The following is an 18,969-nucleotide window of genomic DNA, read 5'->3' on the forward strand; positions in this document are numbered from 1 at the left end:
ACACACACACGCACACACACACACACACACACACACACACACACACTCATGCACAAGAGCCTGAAATGCTTTTAGTGTTTAGTGGAATTCTTCTTAAAGCTTTCTAAATGGTTCGTGGAGGTTTCTAATATGGAAACACTGTAGGATTCTACCTAAGATCCTCTAAGGGTTCCTTCAGAGGAACAACGGAAAAAAGCGATCTAGATTTGACTTTTTTCCTCTTAAGTGTGTTGTTGTTTTACTGACACTGCGTTCACACCCGCAGAGATTTGTGTTAGAGGTCTAAACGGATTAAAAAAGGGTGTAGTCGTTGATGTGGTGAAGTTTTCTGTGAAGAGATGTTTATTTTTTATCATTTATGGAAGGAGTCTCCAGTGTCAGCGCTTTGTAACAGTCAGAAGTTTTCTTATTAACGTCAAGAGAGAGAATAAAGAAAGAGAGGCTGGTGAGGGAGCGACTGTTTATAGCTGCTGTAACGTCAGAGAGAACAGGAACTCACTCGTTTACTGACTTTTCACAACATTGAATGCAGCAATAAACAGAGAAGAAGAATTTTTTAATAAATAGAAACTAGTGCTGTGGTGTAAGAGGAATAAAACACTGGGGGATGTGCTGTTGTAGGAAAATAATCAACTTCAGGGTGGTTACAGCAACTCTGCGTCATCACAACTCCCTGACACACACCCATACACACACACACACTTTCTCACACAAACACTCTCTCACACACACACACACACTTTCTCACACAAACACTCTCACACTCTCTCACACACACACACACACTTTCTCACACAAACACTCTCTCACACACACACACACACTTTCTCACACAAACACTCTCTCACACACACACACACACACACAGAGTGTTTGTGTGAGAAAGAGTGTGTGTGTGTGTGAGAGAGTGTGAGAGTGTTTGTGTGAGAAAGAGTGTGTGTGTGTGTGTGTGTGTGTGTGTGTGTGAGAGAGTGTGAGAGTGTTTGTGTGAGAAAGAGAGTGTGTGTGTGTGTGTGTGTGTGTGTGTGTGCGTGAGAGAGTGTTTGTGTGAGAAAGTGTGTGTGTGTGTGTGAGAGAGTGTTTGTGTGAGAAAGAGTGTGTGTGTGTGTGTGTGTGTGTGTGTGTGTGAGAAAGGGTGTGTGTGTGTGTGTGTGTGTGTGTGTGTGTGCGTGAGAGAGTGTTTGTGTGAGAAAGTGTGTGTGTGTGTGTGTATGGGTGTGTGTCAGGGAGTTGTGATGACGCAGAGTTGCTGTAACCACCCTGAAGTTCTCACTCTTTCTCACACAAACACTCTCTCACTCTCTCACACACACACACACTCTTTCTCACACAAACACTCTCACACACGCACACACACACACACTCTTTCTCACACAAACACTCTCACACTCTCTCACACACACACACACACACACACACTCTTTCTCACACAAACACTCTCTCTCACACACACACACACACACACACTCTTTCTCACACAAACACTCTCACACTCTCTCACACACACACACACACACACACACACTCTTTCTCACACAAACACTCTCTCACACACACACACACACTCTTTCTCACACAAACATTCTCACACTCTCTCTCACACACACACACACACACACTCTTTCTCACACAAACACTCTCACACTCACACACACACACACTCTTTCTCACACAAACATTCTCACACTCTCTCTCACACACACACACACACACACTCTTTCTCACACAAACACTCTCACACTCACACACACACACACACACTCTTTCTCACACAAACATTCTCACACTCTCTCACACACACACACACACACTTAAAGTGGACTTTCGGACGCAGAGATAAAGGCTCTTGTGGTTTCTTGCAGCTCTTTTAGAGTCTTTTCAGTTTCCATTTTAAAGGCTTTATGCCTTTTATGGATTCACTCACAGCCTCAGAAGGATTTTTGCTTTTTGATGATTATTTGTCTTTCCTGTGTATGACGGAAGCACACTGCAGCTTCTCAGAGGAGTATTTGTGTATTTATTCATAGTTATTCCTGGAATTGTGCTTCCTGTCAGTTCGTGATGTTCCTCCTGCGTCTCCTGTTCCTTTGTTTTTGAGCGTTACAGTCACTCGGGATCTCCACACGGATCAGCGCTGCTGTTTCTGCTCCTTATTTATTATAACTGCGGCTGTCAGTCACGCTGCTGTCCACGCTGCTGTCCTCCTCCCTGTCAGGGGTGTAACGATCGGACGATTCGGATCAGCGCGTCCATTTAAAAGACAACGACCAAACTGATCTGAATCAAGGCAGCAATCCTAAATCACTTATTGTTAATGATTTAATTGATTATTAATTGATTATTTAACTGATTAGTCAGACTCTGATCCTGTTAAAACATTCCTTTTCTACGTAGCGCTACTCCACGCCATCGTATCGTATAAATCGTATCGTAGCCTTACCTTCTCAGAGTCAGTGGTATCATCAAATAACCAATCAGTGCTTTAAGCATCGAAATCGTATCGTGTCGAAGTCTGAGGTTTGCTTTACTATACAGTAATAATAATAATAATAATAATAATAATAATGTGTATAACATGTAATATGTAAATATTCTCAGTCTTGAAGCAGTCCTTATTCGCTACCTCGACACCTGACTGTACTGTTAATGTCTGCAGGAAAAATATTCTAGCTATCACAACATAATAGAAAATCTCTCTCTCTCGCACACACACACACACACACACACACACACACACACACGCGCGCGCGCGCACAAACGTCAGCGACCCTGTTATCTTTTAAACTCAGCACATGAAGGGAAAAATGTCTTCATTATTTGGGAAAATGTTGCATCTTCTTTTTAATCTTGATATGTGCAGGAAGCTAATGAGTGCACGTGTGTGTGTGTGTGCGCACGCGCGTGTGTGTGTGTGTGCATGCAGGAGTAAACACGGTGCCACTAACTACATCCCCGAGCAGTTTCTGGACGATTTCCTGGACCTGGTGATTTGGGGCCACGAGCACGAGTGTAAAATCGCTCCGGTCCGAAACGAGCAGCAGCTTTTCTACGTCACTCAGCCGGGCAGCTCCGTCGTCACCTCACTGTCTCCGGGGGAAGCCGTCAAAAAGTACACACACACATACACACACACATACACACACACATACACACACACTCACTCACACACACACACACACACACACACACATACACACACACACACGCTCACTCCTGTATCACCCATTCTATACTCTTCTTAATGTACTTGATGATGTTGATGATGATGATGATGTTGATGTTGATGATGATGATGCATTGGACTGTTTATTTTGTTTATTTATTATTTATTTCTTGTTTATTTATTATTTATTTATTGTTTATTTTTAGATGGAAATGAAAGTCACATGCATGTTGAGTCACATTTGTTCAAGCTTTATGAAGCGTAATGAACTAATTACTCTGACAGAAGAGAGCGCGCTCCTCAATGAGCGACAGCTTGTCAAATACGAAGGAGGAAAAAATCAGATCCTGGAAAATGGCATTGTTCTCAGAATTACTGGCTCAGGAAATTCATTTCTGACAGACTGTGACAGAGTGGTGCGTGTGCGTGTGTGCGTGTGTGCGTGTGTGCGTGCGTGCGTGTGTGCGTGTGTGCGTGCGTGTGTGCGTGCGTGTGTGCGTGCGTGTGTGCGTGTGTGTGTGCGTGTGTGCGTGTGTGCGTGTGTGTGTGCGTGTGTGTGTGCGTGTGTGCGTGTGCGTGTGCGTGTGCGTGTGCGTGTGTGTGTGTGTGTGTGCATGTGTGTGTGTGTGTGTGTGTGTGTGCATGTGTGTGTGTGTGTGTGTGTGTGTGTAGGCACATCGGCTTGCTCCGGGTGAAAGGCAGGAAGATGAACCTGCAGAAGATTCCTCTACACACAGTCAGACAGTTCTTTATTCAGGACGTGATTCTTTTGGACCACTCGGATCTCTTCAGCCCTGAGATGCCCAACGTCACACACAAAGTGCAGGCTTTCTGCCAGCAGAAGGTAAAACACACACACTCACACACTCACACACACACACACACACACACACACACACACTCACGCTCACACACACTCACACACACACACACACACTCACACACACACACACCTCTTACCTTCCTACTTCAGTTTTCCAGGTCCGACTACGATTCGACTCTGTGACTCAGTGAAGCCGCCTTGGACGCTTATTTAATACGTTTCCGACCGTGAATCTGTACGCTGATGTGAACGTGTGATCAGTCACGGCACAGAGCTTTCCCTACACTACGGGAATACTGAAGGGTAGGGAATACTGAAGAGTAGGGAATACTGATGCGTAAGGAATACTGAAGAGTAGGGAATACTGAAGTGTAGGGAATACTGAAGCGAAGGGAATACTGCAGCGTAGGGAATACTGCAGCATAGGGAATACCAAAGTGTGGGGGAATACCGAAGCGTAGTGAATACCGAAGCAGAGGGAATACTGATGTGTAGGGAATACTGAAGCGGAAGGAATACTGAAGCAGAGGGAATATTGATGCGTAGGGAATACTGATGCGTAGGGAATACTGAAGCAGAGGGAATACTGAAGCGTAGGGAATACTGATACGTAGGGAATACTGAAGCAGAGGGAATACTGAAGCGTAGGGAATACTGATGCGTAGGGAATACTGCAGCGTAGGGAATACCAAAGTGTGGGGGAATACCGAAGCGTAGTGAATACCGAAGCAGAGGGAATACCGAAGCAGAGGGAATACCGAAGCGTAGTGAATACCGAAGCAGAGGGAATACTGATGTGTAGGGAATACTGAAGCAGAGGGAATACTGATGCGTAGGGAATACTGATGCGTAGGGAATACTGATGCGTAGGGAATACTGAAGCAGAGGGAATACTGAAGCGTAGGGAATACTGATGCGTAGGGAATACTGAAGCAGAGGGAATACTGAAGCGTAGGGAATACTGATGCGTAGGGAATACTGATGCGTAGGGAATACTGATGCGTAGGGAATACTGAAGCGTAGGGAATACTGATGTGTAGGGAATACTGAAGCGTAGGGAATACTGAAGCGTAGGGAATACTGAAGCGTAGGGAATACTGAAGGGTAGGGAATACTGAAGCGAAGGGAATACTGCAGCGTAGGGAATACCAAAGTGTGGGGGAATACCAGAGCGTAGGGAATACTGAAGCTGAGGGAATACTCCAGCGTAGGGAATACTGCAGCGTAGGGAATACTGCAGCGTAGGGAATACCAAAGTGTGGGGGAATACGGAAGCGTAGTGAATACCGAAGCAGAGGGAATACTGATGTGTAGGGAATACTGAAGCAGAAGGAATACTGAAGCAGAGGGAATACTGAAGCGTAGGGAATACTGATGTGTAGGGAATACTGATGTGTAGGGTATACTGATGTGTAGGGAATACCGAAGCAGAGGGAATACCGAAGCAGAGGGAATACCGAAGCAGAGGGAATACTGATGTGTAGGGAATACTGAAGCAGAGGGAATACTGATGCGTAGGGAATACTGATGCGTAGGGAATACTGATGCGTAGGGAATACTGAAGCAGAGGGAATACTGAAGCGTAGGGAATACTGATGCGTAGGGAATACTGAAGCAGAGGGAATACTGAAGCGTAGGGAATACTGATGCGTAGGGAATACTGATGCGTAGGGTATACTGATGCGTAGGGAATACTGATGCGTAGGGAATACTGATGCGTAGGGAATACTGAAGCGTAGGGAATACTGATGTGTAGGGAATACTGAAGCGTAGGGAATACTGAAGCGTAGGGAATACTGAAGCGTAGGGAATACTGAAGCGAAGGGAATACTGCAGCGTAGGGAATACCAAAGTGTGGGGGAATACCAGAGCGTAGGGAATACTGAAGCTGAGGGAATACTCCAGCGTAGGGAATACTGCAGCGTAGGGAATACTGCAGCGTAGGGAATACCAAAGTGTGGGGGAATACGGAAGCGTAGTGAATACCGAAGCAGAGGGAATACTGATGTGTAGGGAATACTGAAGCAGAAGGAATACTGAAGCAGAGGGAATACTGAAGCGTAGGGAATACTGATGTGTAGGGAATACTGATGTGTAGGGTATACTGATGTGTAGGGAATACTGAAGCGGAGGGAATACCGAAGCGTAGGGAATACTGAAGTGTAGGGAATACTGAAGTGTAGGGAATACTGAAGCGTAGGGAATACTGATGTGTAGGGAATACTGATGTGTAGGGAATACTGATGTGTAGGGAATACTGAAGCGTAGGGAATACTGATGTGTAGGGAATACTGATGTGTAGGGAATACTGAAGCGGAGGGAATACTGAAGTGTAGGGAATACTGATGTGTAGGGTATACTGAAGTGTAGGGAATACTGAAGCGTAGGGAATACCAGAGGGTCAGAACACTAAAATAAATAACGTGGGAGCCCCGTTACAGCGGTCAGTTGGTCAGGCTGTTAGTTTGATGCTCCTCCCACTCTGCTGTCGCTAAAAGTGTGCAGTGTGAAGTGTGTTTATGTCGGAGAGCAGCTCTGGCGTGAGTTCACCTGCTGACGTTCTGTTTAACAGGTTGGTAAAAGTAAAATCACTCGCACCGTTAGACCTCTTTGTCCTCTTTAAAAACCTCGGCTGAGTTCTGAAGGTCATTTATTAAAGGGTTTATTAAAGGGTTAAACTCGGCACTGAGGCGTCATGCAGTTTCCCTCCTTTCTGACCTGCTGAATAAAAATCGAACCTCACATGCGTTTAATTATTATTTCTGAGACCATGAATGTCAGCGGTCAATTTATTCTGCAGCGGTGCTCATCTGATGATATCACGCTAATAACGATCGATAAACACGCGTTCAGAAGCGCTCCGGATGCCGTCAGGTCGAGAGCCGAGCGACAGCGACAATAACAACAGTGAGGACGGAATCGCTGCTGTATTTTTCGCCCAGTCACGATGTCTGAATAGAGCTGCGGAATATTAAAGCGCTCAGACGACCTCCAGGGAGAAGAATATCAGAATAAAACCCGAAACAATTTCTTACTATTCACAACAACAATCCCTTGATGTTAAAAAACATAATAAAAAACCTTTCTACAAAAACGAGCTGCATTTTAGTTTCTGAACAGAAGCAGCGTCTCGACAACGAGGTCAAATTCATGGTTTATGTGAGAAATGAACTGCTGTGTGTGATGATGTGAAGTGTTTTATTCCTCTTATTTAAAAGCAGTTTGCTTTTATATATCTGTGTATAATTACATTTAATGTTTGAGAAGCGAGTTCGTTCCTGTTCTCGCTTACGTTATAGCAGATATAAACACTCGTTCCCTCACCGGCCTCTCTTTATTCTCTCAGAAAATCGCAGCTTGTTGCGCATGTTAGTGAAGCGTAAAGAAGCGTAAACTCCTCTGTCCTGAAGACGTCAGAAAACTTACAGTTACAGCTTTACCTCTGACTGTTACAAAGCGCTGACACTGGAGACTCCTTCCATAAATGTTACATAAACTCTAACTGTAGCGCTTGTTACTCGCTCCTGATTCCATCACTGCAAAAAATGGCACCTTAGTAAGTGACAATATTGTAAATATATAATATATAATAATATATAATCACATTTGACCAGTATTTCCTCTTATAAGATTACACTAAACCAAATATAACATCATTAAACTATTTCTAGATATTTTTACTAATTTCAGGCTTGTTCTACTAGCAGATACTTTTAATTTATCTCTGGTGAGTTTACGTAGCTCGTACAGTTAGCTCGCTTTGCTAATGTGTTTAATCTGTTAGCCAGGCCACGCCCACAGAGCGGCACGAGCGACTTGCTCCTTGCTATTCTGAACGTAGAATAAGAGTTTTTAGGGATGCTAATAATTGTGACACATTTTTAATATGAATCTTTTGTTTTTGTAGAAAACTTTTATTCATTTAAAGGTTAAGTTTCTTTCATATTTTCAGTGTGAGATTAAAGCTAATGTTTTATAACCTTTCTCTAAAATACGTCTCTACCGAAGGTGCCAATATTTCTGCATCTGGATGGGAATAAGGATGTGTAGTGACACAGAGCCGATGGTTTGAGGTTGATCCGATTTCGTCCTGGAGTCACTCGGAGACGTCGGCGTTCGGGTTTCCTATTAAATCTTTCATTTTCAGTCTAGCGGTGAAACCCGCGGTGGTGAAACCCGCGGTGGTGAAACCCGCGGCGAGGCGACGGACCCGAGGGCCGAGCGCTCAGCTCTCATCGCCGCCCTGCGCTCCTCTCGCATCACATCACTCACATCACATCACATCACTCGCTCCTCTCACGCCGCTCGCTCCTCTCACTCCTAGTTTCCACGGTTACCGTTGTTAGGTTGTGTGGCTTTAATGAGGGATTTGGATCGGTGAGAGATTTAATGAAAAACACGGAGATAAATATTGTAATGATGTTCTTCCTCAAAGACACACAAACCCTCAAGAACACAAACTTTACACTTTAAAAAGGAACTGTGTTAAAAAAAAAATGTTCCCATGAGTGAGGCGAGGAAGATATCTGATATTGATTTCCACGATGCTTTCACAAGTTTTTAAATTTGTGTGCGTGCGTGTGTGTGTGTGTGTGTGTGTGTGTGTGTGTGTGTGTGTGTGTGCGCGTGTGTGTGCGTGTTGCAGGTTGAAGAGATGTTGGAGGAGGCAGAAAGAGAGAGACTCGGAAACCCACTAACACCCGACAAACCTCTCATCAGACTACGAGTGTGTATCTTTAAAACACACACACACACACACAAAATATGTTTATAGCATTTATTTTGAAAGCTTTCTTTTTTTTTAATTTTTTTTATTTATTTATTTATTTTTTAAATAAAAATTTCTAAAGCACTCTGGGTGCAATCTGTCCTTCTTAGAGTTAGAAAAAATAAAATCTCAAATATTTCATTATTTATTATTTTAATTTAGTTCATTTTAAACAACTTTTTGCTTTATGATTATTATTATTTATTTTTTACTATCTATTATTACTATTATTGTTTATATTTTATATTTAATGATATATATTTATATTTGTCTTTTATATATTACATTTTTATTTTTTTTATATTTGATTTTAAACTTTTTTGCTTCATTTTATAAATGAATTTGTTTCATTTAATTATTTATTTTTAAAATTTATGAGTTTATTTTTATTATATTTTATTTTTCTGTAGTTGAGTGTTGAGATAAAATTATAATATAAATCATTAATGTGCATAAAAAACTTTAACAAAAATTAAATCACACATTAAAAAACTTGAAGTGTGCACAGTAGATTTATTTATTTACATTTTTTAATTGTATTTATTTAAAAAAAGAAAGAAAGATTTATATCAGTAAAATATTATTTTAAATACTTATTTTAAGGTGTATTTATTTTTACGGAGACAATAAACATTAAACGTCATTTAGTCATGTGACGCAGAATCCTTTCAGCTCAGGTTTATCTTTATGAATCATGAAGTTAATTACTCGTAGTTAAAGACTGTGTGAATGTGTTGTTCCTAGCGTTGCTGGAGAAGGGTAAGAGGGTAAAGATGGTGTGTTAGTGGGTGTAATTTTATTTTATTTTATTTTTTGGGGGGAGGGAACTTTGATAAATAGTTTGAAGAAAATGAAAATGTCAGAATGTCGGCGTGCTGCAGTGATTAAAGTACACGCTCCTGAGATTTCACTTAAACTCCACAAAAATGTCACAGCGTTTAAATAAAAAGCTCCAAATTACAGAGTTAATCTCCCTGACTGTCCTCATCTACACTGTGCGTGTGTGTGTGCGCGTGTGTGTGTGTGTGTGTGTGTGTGTGTGCGTGTGCATGTGTGTGTCTCAGGTGGACTACAGCGGAGGATTCGAGTCGTTTAGCACGATGCGTTTCAGTCAGAAGTTTGTGGATCGAGTAGCGAATCCTAAAGACATCCTGCATTTCATCCGACACAGAGAGAGTAAAGACAACGTGAAAGGCAAGACACACACACTCACACACACACACACACACACACTCACACACTCACACACACACGGAGAGAGAGAAGGTGTTGATTAGTTTTCTATAACAGCAGCTCTGACAGTAGTGCAGGTTTATATTAATGCGCTCGTTCTGATACGTTATCGTTTCTATAGCAACAGCTCGTTCACAGGGACGTGTACAGCGACGCTCCACTGATAATAAACAGATTAAAAACGTGTGTAATGGCTGACATTTTCTGTAACTGTAACACTGATGGAAGGAGTCTCCAGTGTCAGCGCTTTGTAACAGTCAGAGGTAAAGCTGGAACTGTAAGTTTTCCGACGTCTTCAGGACAGAGGAGTTTACGCTTCTTTGTGCTTTCTCGCTAACATGCGGAACAAGCTGCGATTTTTTTTTGTTTTTGCGAGAATAAAGAGAGGCTGCTGAGGGAGCGAGTGTTTATAGCTGCTGTAACGTAAGTGAGAACAGGAACTCACTCTTTTCACAGCATTAAACCAATAAAAAAATATGACTATTGTTCTTTAATGAATAAAATATTGTAATCCTTGGTGAAGTGCTGTGGTGTAAGAGGAATAAAACATGCTGTTAGAGGAAAATAATCATCTTCAGGATGGGTTCAGTAACTCTGCCTCATCACACCGCCTCATCACTGATTATTTTACTATAACAGCATCACCCCAAGGTGTTTTATTCCTTTTATGTGTTTTGTTTATAAGAGCAGAATGACTGTGTGGCTCTGTATCAGAATAATAGTGTTATAAACGTTCACAATTTTAATGTGTCTAAAAGCATGAAGGTTACAAAAAAGCGTGTGTGTGTGTGTGTGTGTGTGTGTGTGTGTGTGTGAGTGTGTGTGTGTGTGTGTTTATGTATGTGTACTAATCTTAATTGATGTTAATGCACTTTTAATTTTTTAAATTTGTATTGAATATTTATGGTGTGTTAAGTGTTAATGAAGAGTCGCTTCCTTCATTTTAATGTTACAGCTTTTTGTGCGTGACTGCACTTTAACTAAGTGTGTGTGTGTGTGTGTGTGTGTGTGTGTGTGTGTGTGTGTGTGTGTGTTGCAGAGGAGAGCATAGATTTCGATATGCTCCTGTCTCGGCCGTCGTCTGATGTTCTGCAGTTGCGAGTCGAGGATCTTGTCAAGGAGTACTTTCAGACTGCGGAGAAGGTGTGTGTGTGTGTGTGGGTGTGTGTGTGTGTTTTCTCCTGAAACTATGAGGCTAATGTAGTTAATAATACATTAAATCCTGTACGTAACATAAATAGATGTATCATCAAAAAGAAATGTTTTTAAAAATTCAAAAACTTTCTCAGGGGCGGGGCTACGTATGAGCTCATTTTATGATGTCACTAAATAACCTCCAGGTAATTTGGACCAATCAGGTATGAGATTAGACGATGACAACGTCACGTGTTCCCTGGAATCTTAGCTGCAGTGCTTACATCCTGCGCTAAATAATTAATAATAATTTGTGTAACGTTAGTGATGAACACACTCCTGGGCAAAGAGATGAGCCGAGTCCAAAATGGCTGATCTAATGTTTATCTAATGCAGGCTGTGTGTTAAAAAGTCATTGCGTGGTTGAGAGAGAGTTGATGTGTGCAGTGATAAATCACGATCTGAGCCCCATGGTGCTGCTCCAGAGAAGTTCCTCCAGAAGCTCTGGTGAGAAATACAGCAGTGAAAGCGTCTCTACCACAGTGAAGCCTGGAGGAAGAGGTGTCGTGGTGCAGGAACCTTTTCAGCTGCTTCACTGTGAAAAGTCACTTAGTGCTTTGGAATAGAGGAGAAGATTGCAGAAAGTTGCTTCCAGGAACTGAAAAGTTGTTCTAAAGAGGAACATTATTTTCAGATGTTATTTTTCAGCAAGACAATGCTCCTCCCCACACACACACACACACACACACACACACACCCACTCCGAACAGTGGCTTGAGAGCGAGTGCATCAGGCTCATGCTGTGGCCCGGTCAGAGTCAGAGCTGAACCCTATAGAGGATATTTGGTCTCACATTAAACACAAACTAACCGGGAAACATTTTTCAACTGTTTGACGCCATCAGCATTGAACAACACTGACTCTTCTTTCTGTAAAAATCTGTCCACAGGTTATAACACACAAGATACTGAATGCTTTATGTGAGCTAGTTAACTAGCAGTTGTCTAACCAGGTAAAGAATGCCAGTGATATTAATCCGGTTAGGACGTGTGGGTGTGTCCACATTTGCATATTCATGTATATTTATGATGATGTTTCTTGCTTTGAATGTCACTGGGCCTAAACCCTTGCTGATTGGAGGCTTTAGTATTCATGTCGATACAGCTGTGTTCTAACTAATGACTTTCTGAATGCAGTGTTTTGATTTTAAATTCACACACACACACACACACACACACACACACACTAAAGGTCACACATTAGATGTTGTGTGTTCATTAGGTACCACACATCTTAACCTGAGTGCCATGACTTTTGCCACCTCTGATCACAAGGCTGTGCTGCTGTCTGACCTTCTGGTTTCTTCTCTATCACACAAACACCTAAAACATCACAATATCACTTTCGGAGAAGAACTTTTGCCCTTCAGCCCTGAGTAACGTGCCATTCCTGCGTCTCCCACTCCATCACATGGTCTGGTCTTCCACTATATCCACATTGTCTCCACGACACTAAATCAGCTAGCTGCCCTCAGGGCACGTGCTCTGTCCTTCACTCATCCTTCTCCCCGGTTCACTCCTGAGCTCCGCTGTATGAAACCAGCAGATCGCCAGCTACAACGCCTCGGCAGGAAGACACATCCGACAGCGCGTGCGCTCGCCTACGGAGGTCACGTCACGAAAGACAAAGAAGCACTTCAGAAAGGACGAGATGGAATACTACAGCACTGTCATCAGTAATGACCAGGACAACCCTAGAGCTCTTTCTCAACCATCAACAAACTGTTGTGACCCTCTAACGCTTTTCCTCTGACACCTTCTTCAGCTCTGTTGTAAATTTTTTATCGACAGAATATTTATCTGCAGTTCCAGCGACCTTCCTTACAAGCGAGCCTGTCTCACCCCCCTTCTGACTATGATTTTTTTTATATCTTATGTTTCTAAGCTGATTAAGGCATCTACAGCTTCTGGTTAAAACACGTATGCCTTCATGCATGAAACTCACTGCAGTTACACCAGTTCTTAAAAAGCCTGGACTTGACCCTGAGGAGCTCGGGAACCTCAGCCCAGTTTCTAACCGGTTCTTTTATTGGAAAGAAAAGCTGAACTTGTTCAGCTTAAAGATCAATTTATCCACAAACAACCTGTTCGAGGTCTAACAGTCTGGGTTTAGGCCAAACCACAGCGCTGAAACGTTGCTGAATATACTAGATCTTCTGGACCTCATTGCTGCTCTCCACACAGTGTGTCATAACATACTTCTGGAAGAATGGTTGGTCTTCCTGGTCCTGTCCTCTCCTGGTTTAGATCAGATCTCTCTGACAGACAGTTTGTTTTAATTGAGAGGTTCAGGTCTCACTGGTCTCGCTTCTCTCATGGTGTTCCTTAAGGCTCAGTTCTTGGCCTGCTGTTATTTATTTCACTGTTGATGCTGATGATACTCAGAGTTATATCGACCCCTCTCTCTCACACACACACACACACACACACACACACACACAATGCCTCCTTCAGCACTAGTGTCTGATGTCTGATGCTCCTAAAGCCTTGGATGAATTCAAAGACAAGTCTGAGGTCATACTGATTGCGTCTTTATCCACACTGAAGGAAACCCGGCACTACTCGTTATCTATCCCGGGTTTTATTATATTACATTAAACTCAGCTCAGTCTGAAGCCTTGGTGCCACGTTAGACTCCACGCTCTCATATCAAATCACACAATAAAGACATGACACTCAGACAGCGTTCTTTCACCTTAGGAGCACTGCGTGTCTGCGTCCCTTCCTCCCCCCTTCTTCAGCAGAGACGCTCATCCACGCTTTTGTTATCTCCAGGATCGTCTACTGCAGTTCTGTTCTTTACGGACGCTCAGCGCAGCGTCTTAACAAGCTACAGCGCGTGTAAATCTCAGCTGCTACGGTTCTTACCCACACAGGAGTGTGTGAACGCATCACACTCGTACTCCAGAAGTTACACTTCCTCCCTGTTCCCTTCCGTATACAGGACAAGATACTTCTTCTGGTCTTTAAGTCATGCATTTTTTCCCCTTTTATTCTCATTTTTATCCCTCTATGTTTACCTTTATTATATCTGTTATATTCTGCATTCATATTTTAAATATGTTTTACTTACTATTATGACTATGAGTTTTTTTTGTATTTTTCTGGAAACTGTACTCTCCTTAGGTACCATGAAATTTGCTTATAAATAAAATGATATTATTATGATTATGATTATAATGAGGCTAGGCGGACTTCTGGTAGAGATGATGGCGCCGTTGTCGCTGGCATGCCGTCTCTCTGGTGCTTTAGTTTTTATTTTTGTTGGACTGTTTTTAAAACATCACTGCTCCACTCAACGGGTTTATGACCGTGTACAACTTTTGGATATTCGAAGATTTATCGAGCAACTACATTATGACTTGAGAGGACCTTGTTACCGTGCCCCTCCCTGTGTGGCGGACATACCAGTTTTTCTCCGCCATCCTATCTGCGGTATCCCCTGGAGGAAACGCCGAAATCGTCGAAGACGTGGTAAGCGCGGAGGAGCGGCCTTCAAACTCAAGTCTCACTTGGTGTTGCAGCAGTCATCTTCTGCTTGCCAGCTCTCTCTTTCCACTTCCCTGGTCGGCGATCGTTTCATCCACTGGCGTTCTCTGGACGTACCGTACCGCTGGATTCGACCGATTACGCCAGATTGCACCTACCATCGCGTCGCTGGGATTACGCCTCGGCTTCGTCATGAAGGTGTAAATATGGGCAATCTCCGCCAGTTTCGCCGAGACTCGCAGCAGTCTTATGATACAGTTCAGGCCAGGATGGCGTTGATTAATGCCCGCTCACTGGTAAATAAGACTTTTCTACTAAATGACTTTATTACTTCAGCTGGTCTAGATGTTTTATTTGTGACAGAGACTTGGCTGCAACCAGGCGATTTGACGCCACTCTCTGAACTTTTGCCTCATGACTATGCGTTCATAAACACACCAAGGGAAACTGGTCGTGGTGGAGGATTAGCACTTATTTTTAAAACGAAATATCTGTGCCAGACTTTACCCATGAATGCCTTCCACAGTTTTGAACTACAACTTCATCAATTTGATTCCCCTAATCCGCTGGTGGTGGCCTTGATCTATCGTCCTCCTAAACTTGCCAACGATTTCATTGAGGAATTTGCAGGCTTTCTAAGTGAACTTTTTATAAAATATGATCATCTGATGATTCTGGGGGACTTAAATATCCATATTTGTTGTAGGTCTGACTCTTTGTCTAAGGATTTTTTAAACCTGGTCGAATCATTTGATCTTATACAATGGGTGAATGGCCCTACACACATCCAGGGCCATATGCTAGACCTGGTTTTGTCACATAATTTGTCTGTTTCTGATATGACTATTTCTGACCTCAACTTTTCAGACCATAAGCCTCTTCTTTTTACTGTCCCTATCCACGTTTGGTTTGATAAACCTCATGGTGCTGTCAGATCGTCTCGCACATTTAATGCCATTACTATCAATAACTTTGTACAATTATACAGAGAGAGTTACACTGTTGATCTGTTAGAGAACCCCATGACTAACTTAGAGATGGATGATCACTTTGCTCTTTTTAATTCCACTTGTCTTAGTATTTTAGACTCTGTCGCCCCTGTGAAACTCAAACACATTAAAGCCAAACCTATGCCCTGGTTAAACGACCACACACTTTCTCTCCGTCGAAATTGTAGACAAGATGAACGAAAATGGAAGAAATCCAAACTTCAAGTTGATTATGAAGTATTGCAGGCTGCATTAATTTTCAAAAAGCAGCCAAGGCTGCTAAAACAAAATATTTCTCTGATATTATTAATCAAAATTGTCATAAGCCTAAGGCTCTCTTTTCTATTATTGACTCAGTTCTCAATCCTCATGGAAATTCTCATACAGTGTCTTCTTCCTTAACATCGGATGGTTTTTCTTAGTTTTTTTCTTAAAAAGGTTGCCGATCAGAGACCACAATCTGCTATAACATACTGTGACATTATCGAACCTTCTTTGCGTGCTCCCACTTGGAGTGCTTTTGAACCCGCCTCTTTGTCTGCTCTACAAGAAATTATTGCTCAACTAAAACCTACTGTTTGCTCATTTGATATCATTCCTTCTCGTATTTTGAAACAACTCTTTGAGACCTTGGGACCCAGTCTTCTGGCTATTGTCAACAAATCACTTAGTTTGGGGACCATACCAGCTGATCTCAAACATGCACTGGTAGCTCCGTCTCTCAAGAAGCCAAATCTTGACCCTGCGGATCCGGCTAATTATAGGCCTATCTCTAATTTGCCTTTTCTTTCTAACATCCTAGAAAAAGTTGTTCAACTTCAATTAAACTCTTTTTTGTTAAAAAACTCTATCTATGAAACATTTCAGTCAGGATTCAGAACATTTCATAGTACTGAGTCAGTTTTATTAAAGGTGTTAATTGATATCTATATGGTAACTGACCAGGGGCATAGCATTGTTTTAGTGCTATTAGATCTTACTGCTGCATTTGATATGATTGATCATAATATTCTCATTGCCCGACTTAAGTCCTATGTGGGCTTGACGGGAACCGTTTTAAGCTGGTTTAGTTCCTATTTAAAGGACCAGAGGCTCTCAGTTCGACTAGGCACCCACATGTCACCAGCTGCTAACCTCCCATGGGGGGTCCCACAGGGATCAATACTTGCTCCAACACTTTTTTCTCTGTATATGCTCCCTTTGGGCTCCATCTTTAGGAAACATGGTGTTTCATTTCACTGCTACGCTGATGATACCCAGATTTATTTGCCACTTAAACGTTCTGATAGCAACACTTTTGATACTTTGTTGGCTTGTATGAAGGATATTAAAATCTGGATGTCATCAAATTTTCTCAACCTTAATGAAAAGAGTGATGCCCTAGTGGCGTTCCCTTAAAATATCTCAGTAATCACTTTGTCACATCCCAAGCCAAACCACTCATTAAAAACTTAGGCGTGTTGCTTGACAGTGAGCTGAAACTAGACAGTCTAATAAATTCTGTGGTTAAATCCTGCTTCTTTCATCTCCGTCTTCTCTCTAAAATCAAGCCTTTCCTCTCTTTTCAGGACTTTGAGAGAGTAATTCATGTTTTTATATCATCACGCGTAGATTACTGTAACTCACTGTATGGTGGAATAAATGCCGCTACCCTGGCCCGTCTCCAGTTGGTCCAAAATGCATCAGCAAGACTCTTAATGTTCCTACGTAAATTCACCCATCTCACTCCTGTCCTAGCTTCTCTGCATTGGCTGCCTGTGCGCTTTAGAGTGGAGTTTAAAATCCTTGTTTTTGTTTTTAAGTCCTTAAACAACTTCGCTCCCTCATATTTATCTGAACTGCTTTCCTTACGTAACCCTGCTCGAGCTCTTAGATCAGGGAGTCTTAGATTGCTCACTGTTCCTAGAGTTAAACTAAAGAAAAGGGGGGAACGTTGCTGTTGTAGGCCCTAAACTCTGGAAGAGCTTACAGTTCATGTTCGATCTGCTCTACTTCACAGGTTTTTAATCTCTACTCAAAGCACATTACTTCTCCATCGCTTTCAATGTCCCTTGATGTTACATCTCTGTTTTTGACTTGATGGCAATCCTGGTTTTATTTCTTATATTTTGTTATATTTTAAAATAGAGTTATTGATGTAATTTGGTTTTTAGTTGTGATTTTATTTATTAACTTTGTTTTATTTACTACTTATTTTATTTGATGCTGTAAAGCGCATTGGTCAGCTGCTGCTGTTGTAAATGGTGCTATATAAATAAATTAAACTTGAAACTTGATGATTATTATATTTCAGTTCAGTTTTATTTGTGTAGAGCTTTAAACAGTGGACATCATCACAAAGCAACTTTACAGAAATATATAAATTGCGGATATAAATTTTAAGTGTATAAATTGATCCCTGCTGATCCAGCCAGTGTCAGTGCTGAGTGTGAAGGTGTAGAGGTGATCCTCGGCTGTTGTAGTCGTTTCTCAGGTGATTTGTTGTCGAAGGTTAATAAATTGTGTGTGTTGTGATGGTGTAGAACATGCAGCTGTCCCTGCTGACGGAGCAGGGGATGGGCAAAGCCGTGCAGGAGTTTGTGGATAAAGAGGAACGAGACGCCATCGAGGAGCTCATCAACTACCAGCTGGAGAAAACGCAGCGCTACCTCCGCGAACGCCACGTGGAGGCCACCGAGGAGAAGATCGACGAGGAGGTGAGGAACGAGGGATAAGAATGGAGGAGGAGAGTGGAAAAGGATGGAGAGTTCACCAGACTTATTTAGTAAAGAACTACACATCATACTTTTTATCTGTTTATAGTTACATTTAATGTTCTGTTTAACAAGTTATCCACTTACGTTATAGCAGCTATAAACAGTCGCTCCCTCACCAGCTGACACTGGAGACTCCTTCCATAAACGTTACATAAACGCAAATATTCCTTACAGAAAACATCGGCGCATCGATATTTACGCACGTAATCTGCACTCCGAGGACATCGCACGTCTGTTTAGATGGAAATAAACATAACTCTCACTCATGACGCAGAGTTCAGAGTGAAGTGATGATGTAGGTGGAGACAGAGACGTGTAATTAAAAAAAGATTAATCAGGAACTAAAAATGGTTGAATTTAATCAGAAGACAATAATTCAATTCAATTCAATTTTATTTGTAAAGCGCGTTTAACAATGGACATTGTCAAAAAAAGCAGCTTTACAGAAATAAATGGATTCACAAAAAATATATTGTAAATATGTGAATTTATCCCTAATGAGCGAGTCCGAGGCGACTCCAGACAGCCAGGTATGCTTCTTCTCTCCATTATTCC

General features: G+C 42.0%; 1 protein-coding gene across 3 annotated transcripts in view; it reads left to right on the forward strand.

The window, feature by feature from the left end:
- mre11a (MRE11 homolog A, double strand break repair nuclease) overlaps positions 1-18,969 on the forward strand; it is a 65,869-nt gene that overhangs the window by 10,350 nt on the left and 36,550 nt on the right. For all 3 annotated transcript variants that reach the window (XM_034314814.2, XM_034314815.2, XM_034314816.2), the window contains exons 8-13: positions 2,924-3,109; positions 3,836-4,007; positions 8,632-8,712; positions 9,819-9,948; positions 11,027-11,130; positions 18,181-18,354. In XM_034314814.2, the coding sequence (XP_034170705.2) occupies positions 2,924-3,109; positions 3,836-4,007; positions 8,632-8,712; positions 9,819-9,948; positions 11,027-11,130; positions 18,181-18,354 (847 nt within the window). The remainder of the gene's footprint in view (positions 1-2,923; positions 3,110-3,835; positions 4,008-8,631; positions 8,713-9,818; positions 9,949-11,026; positions 11,131-18,180; positions 18,355-18,969) is intronic.

Source organism: Pangasianodon hypophthalmus, chromosome 21 (genome assembly GCF_027358585.1).
Source record: "Pangasianodon hypophthalmus isolate fPanHyp1 chromosome 21, fPanHyp1.pri, whole genome shotgun sequence".
In the NCBI taxonomy this organism is placed as follows: Eukaryota; Metazoa; Chordata; class Actinopteri; order Siluriformes; family Pangasiidae; genus Pangasianodon; species Pangasianodon hypophthalmus.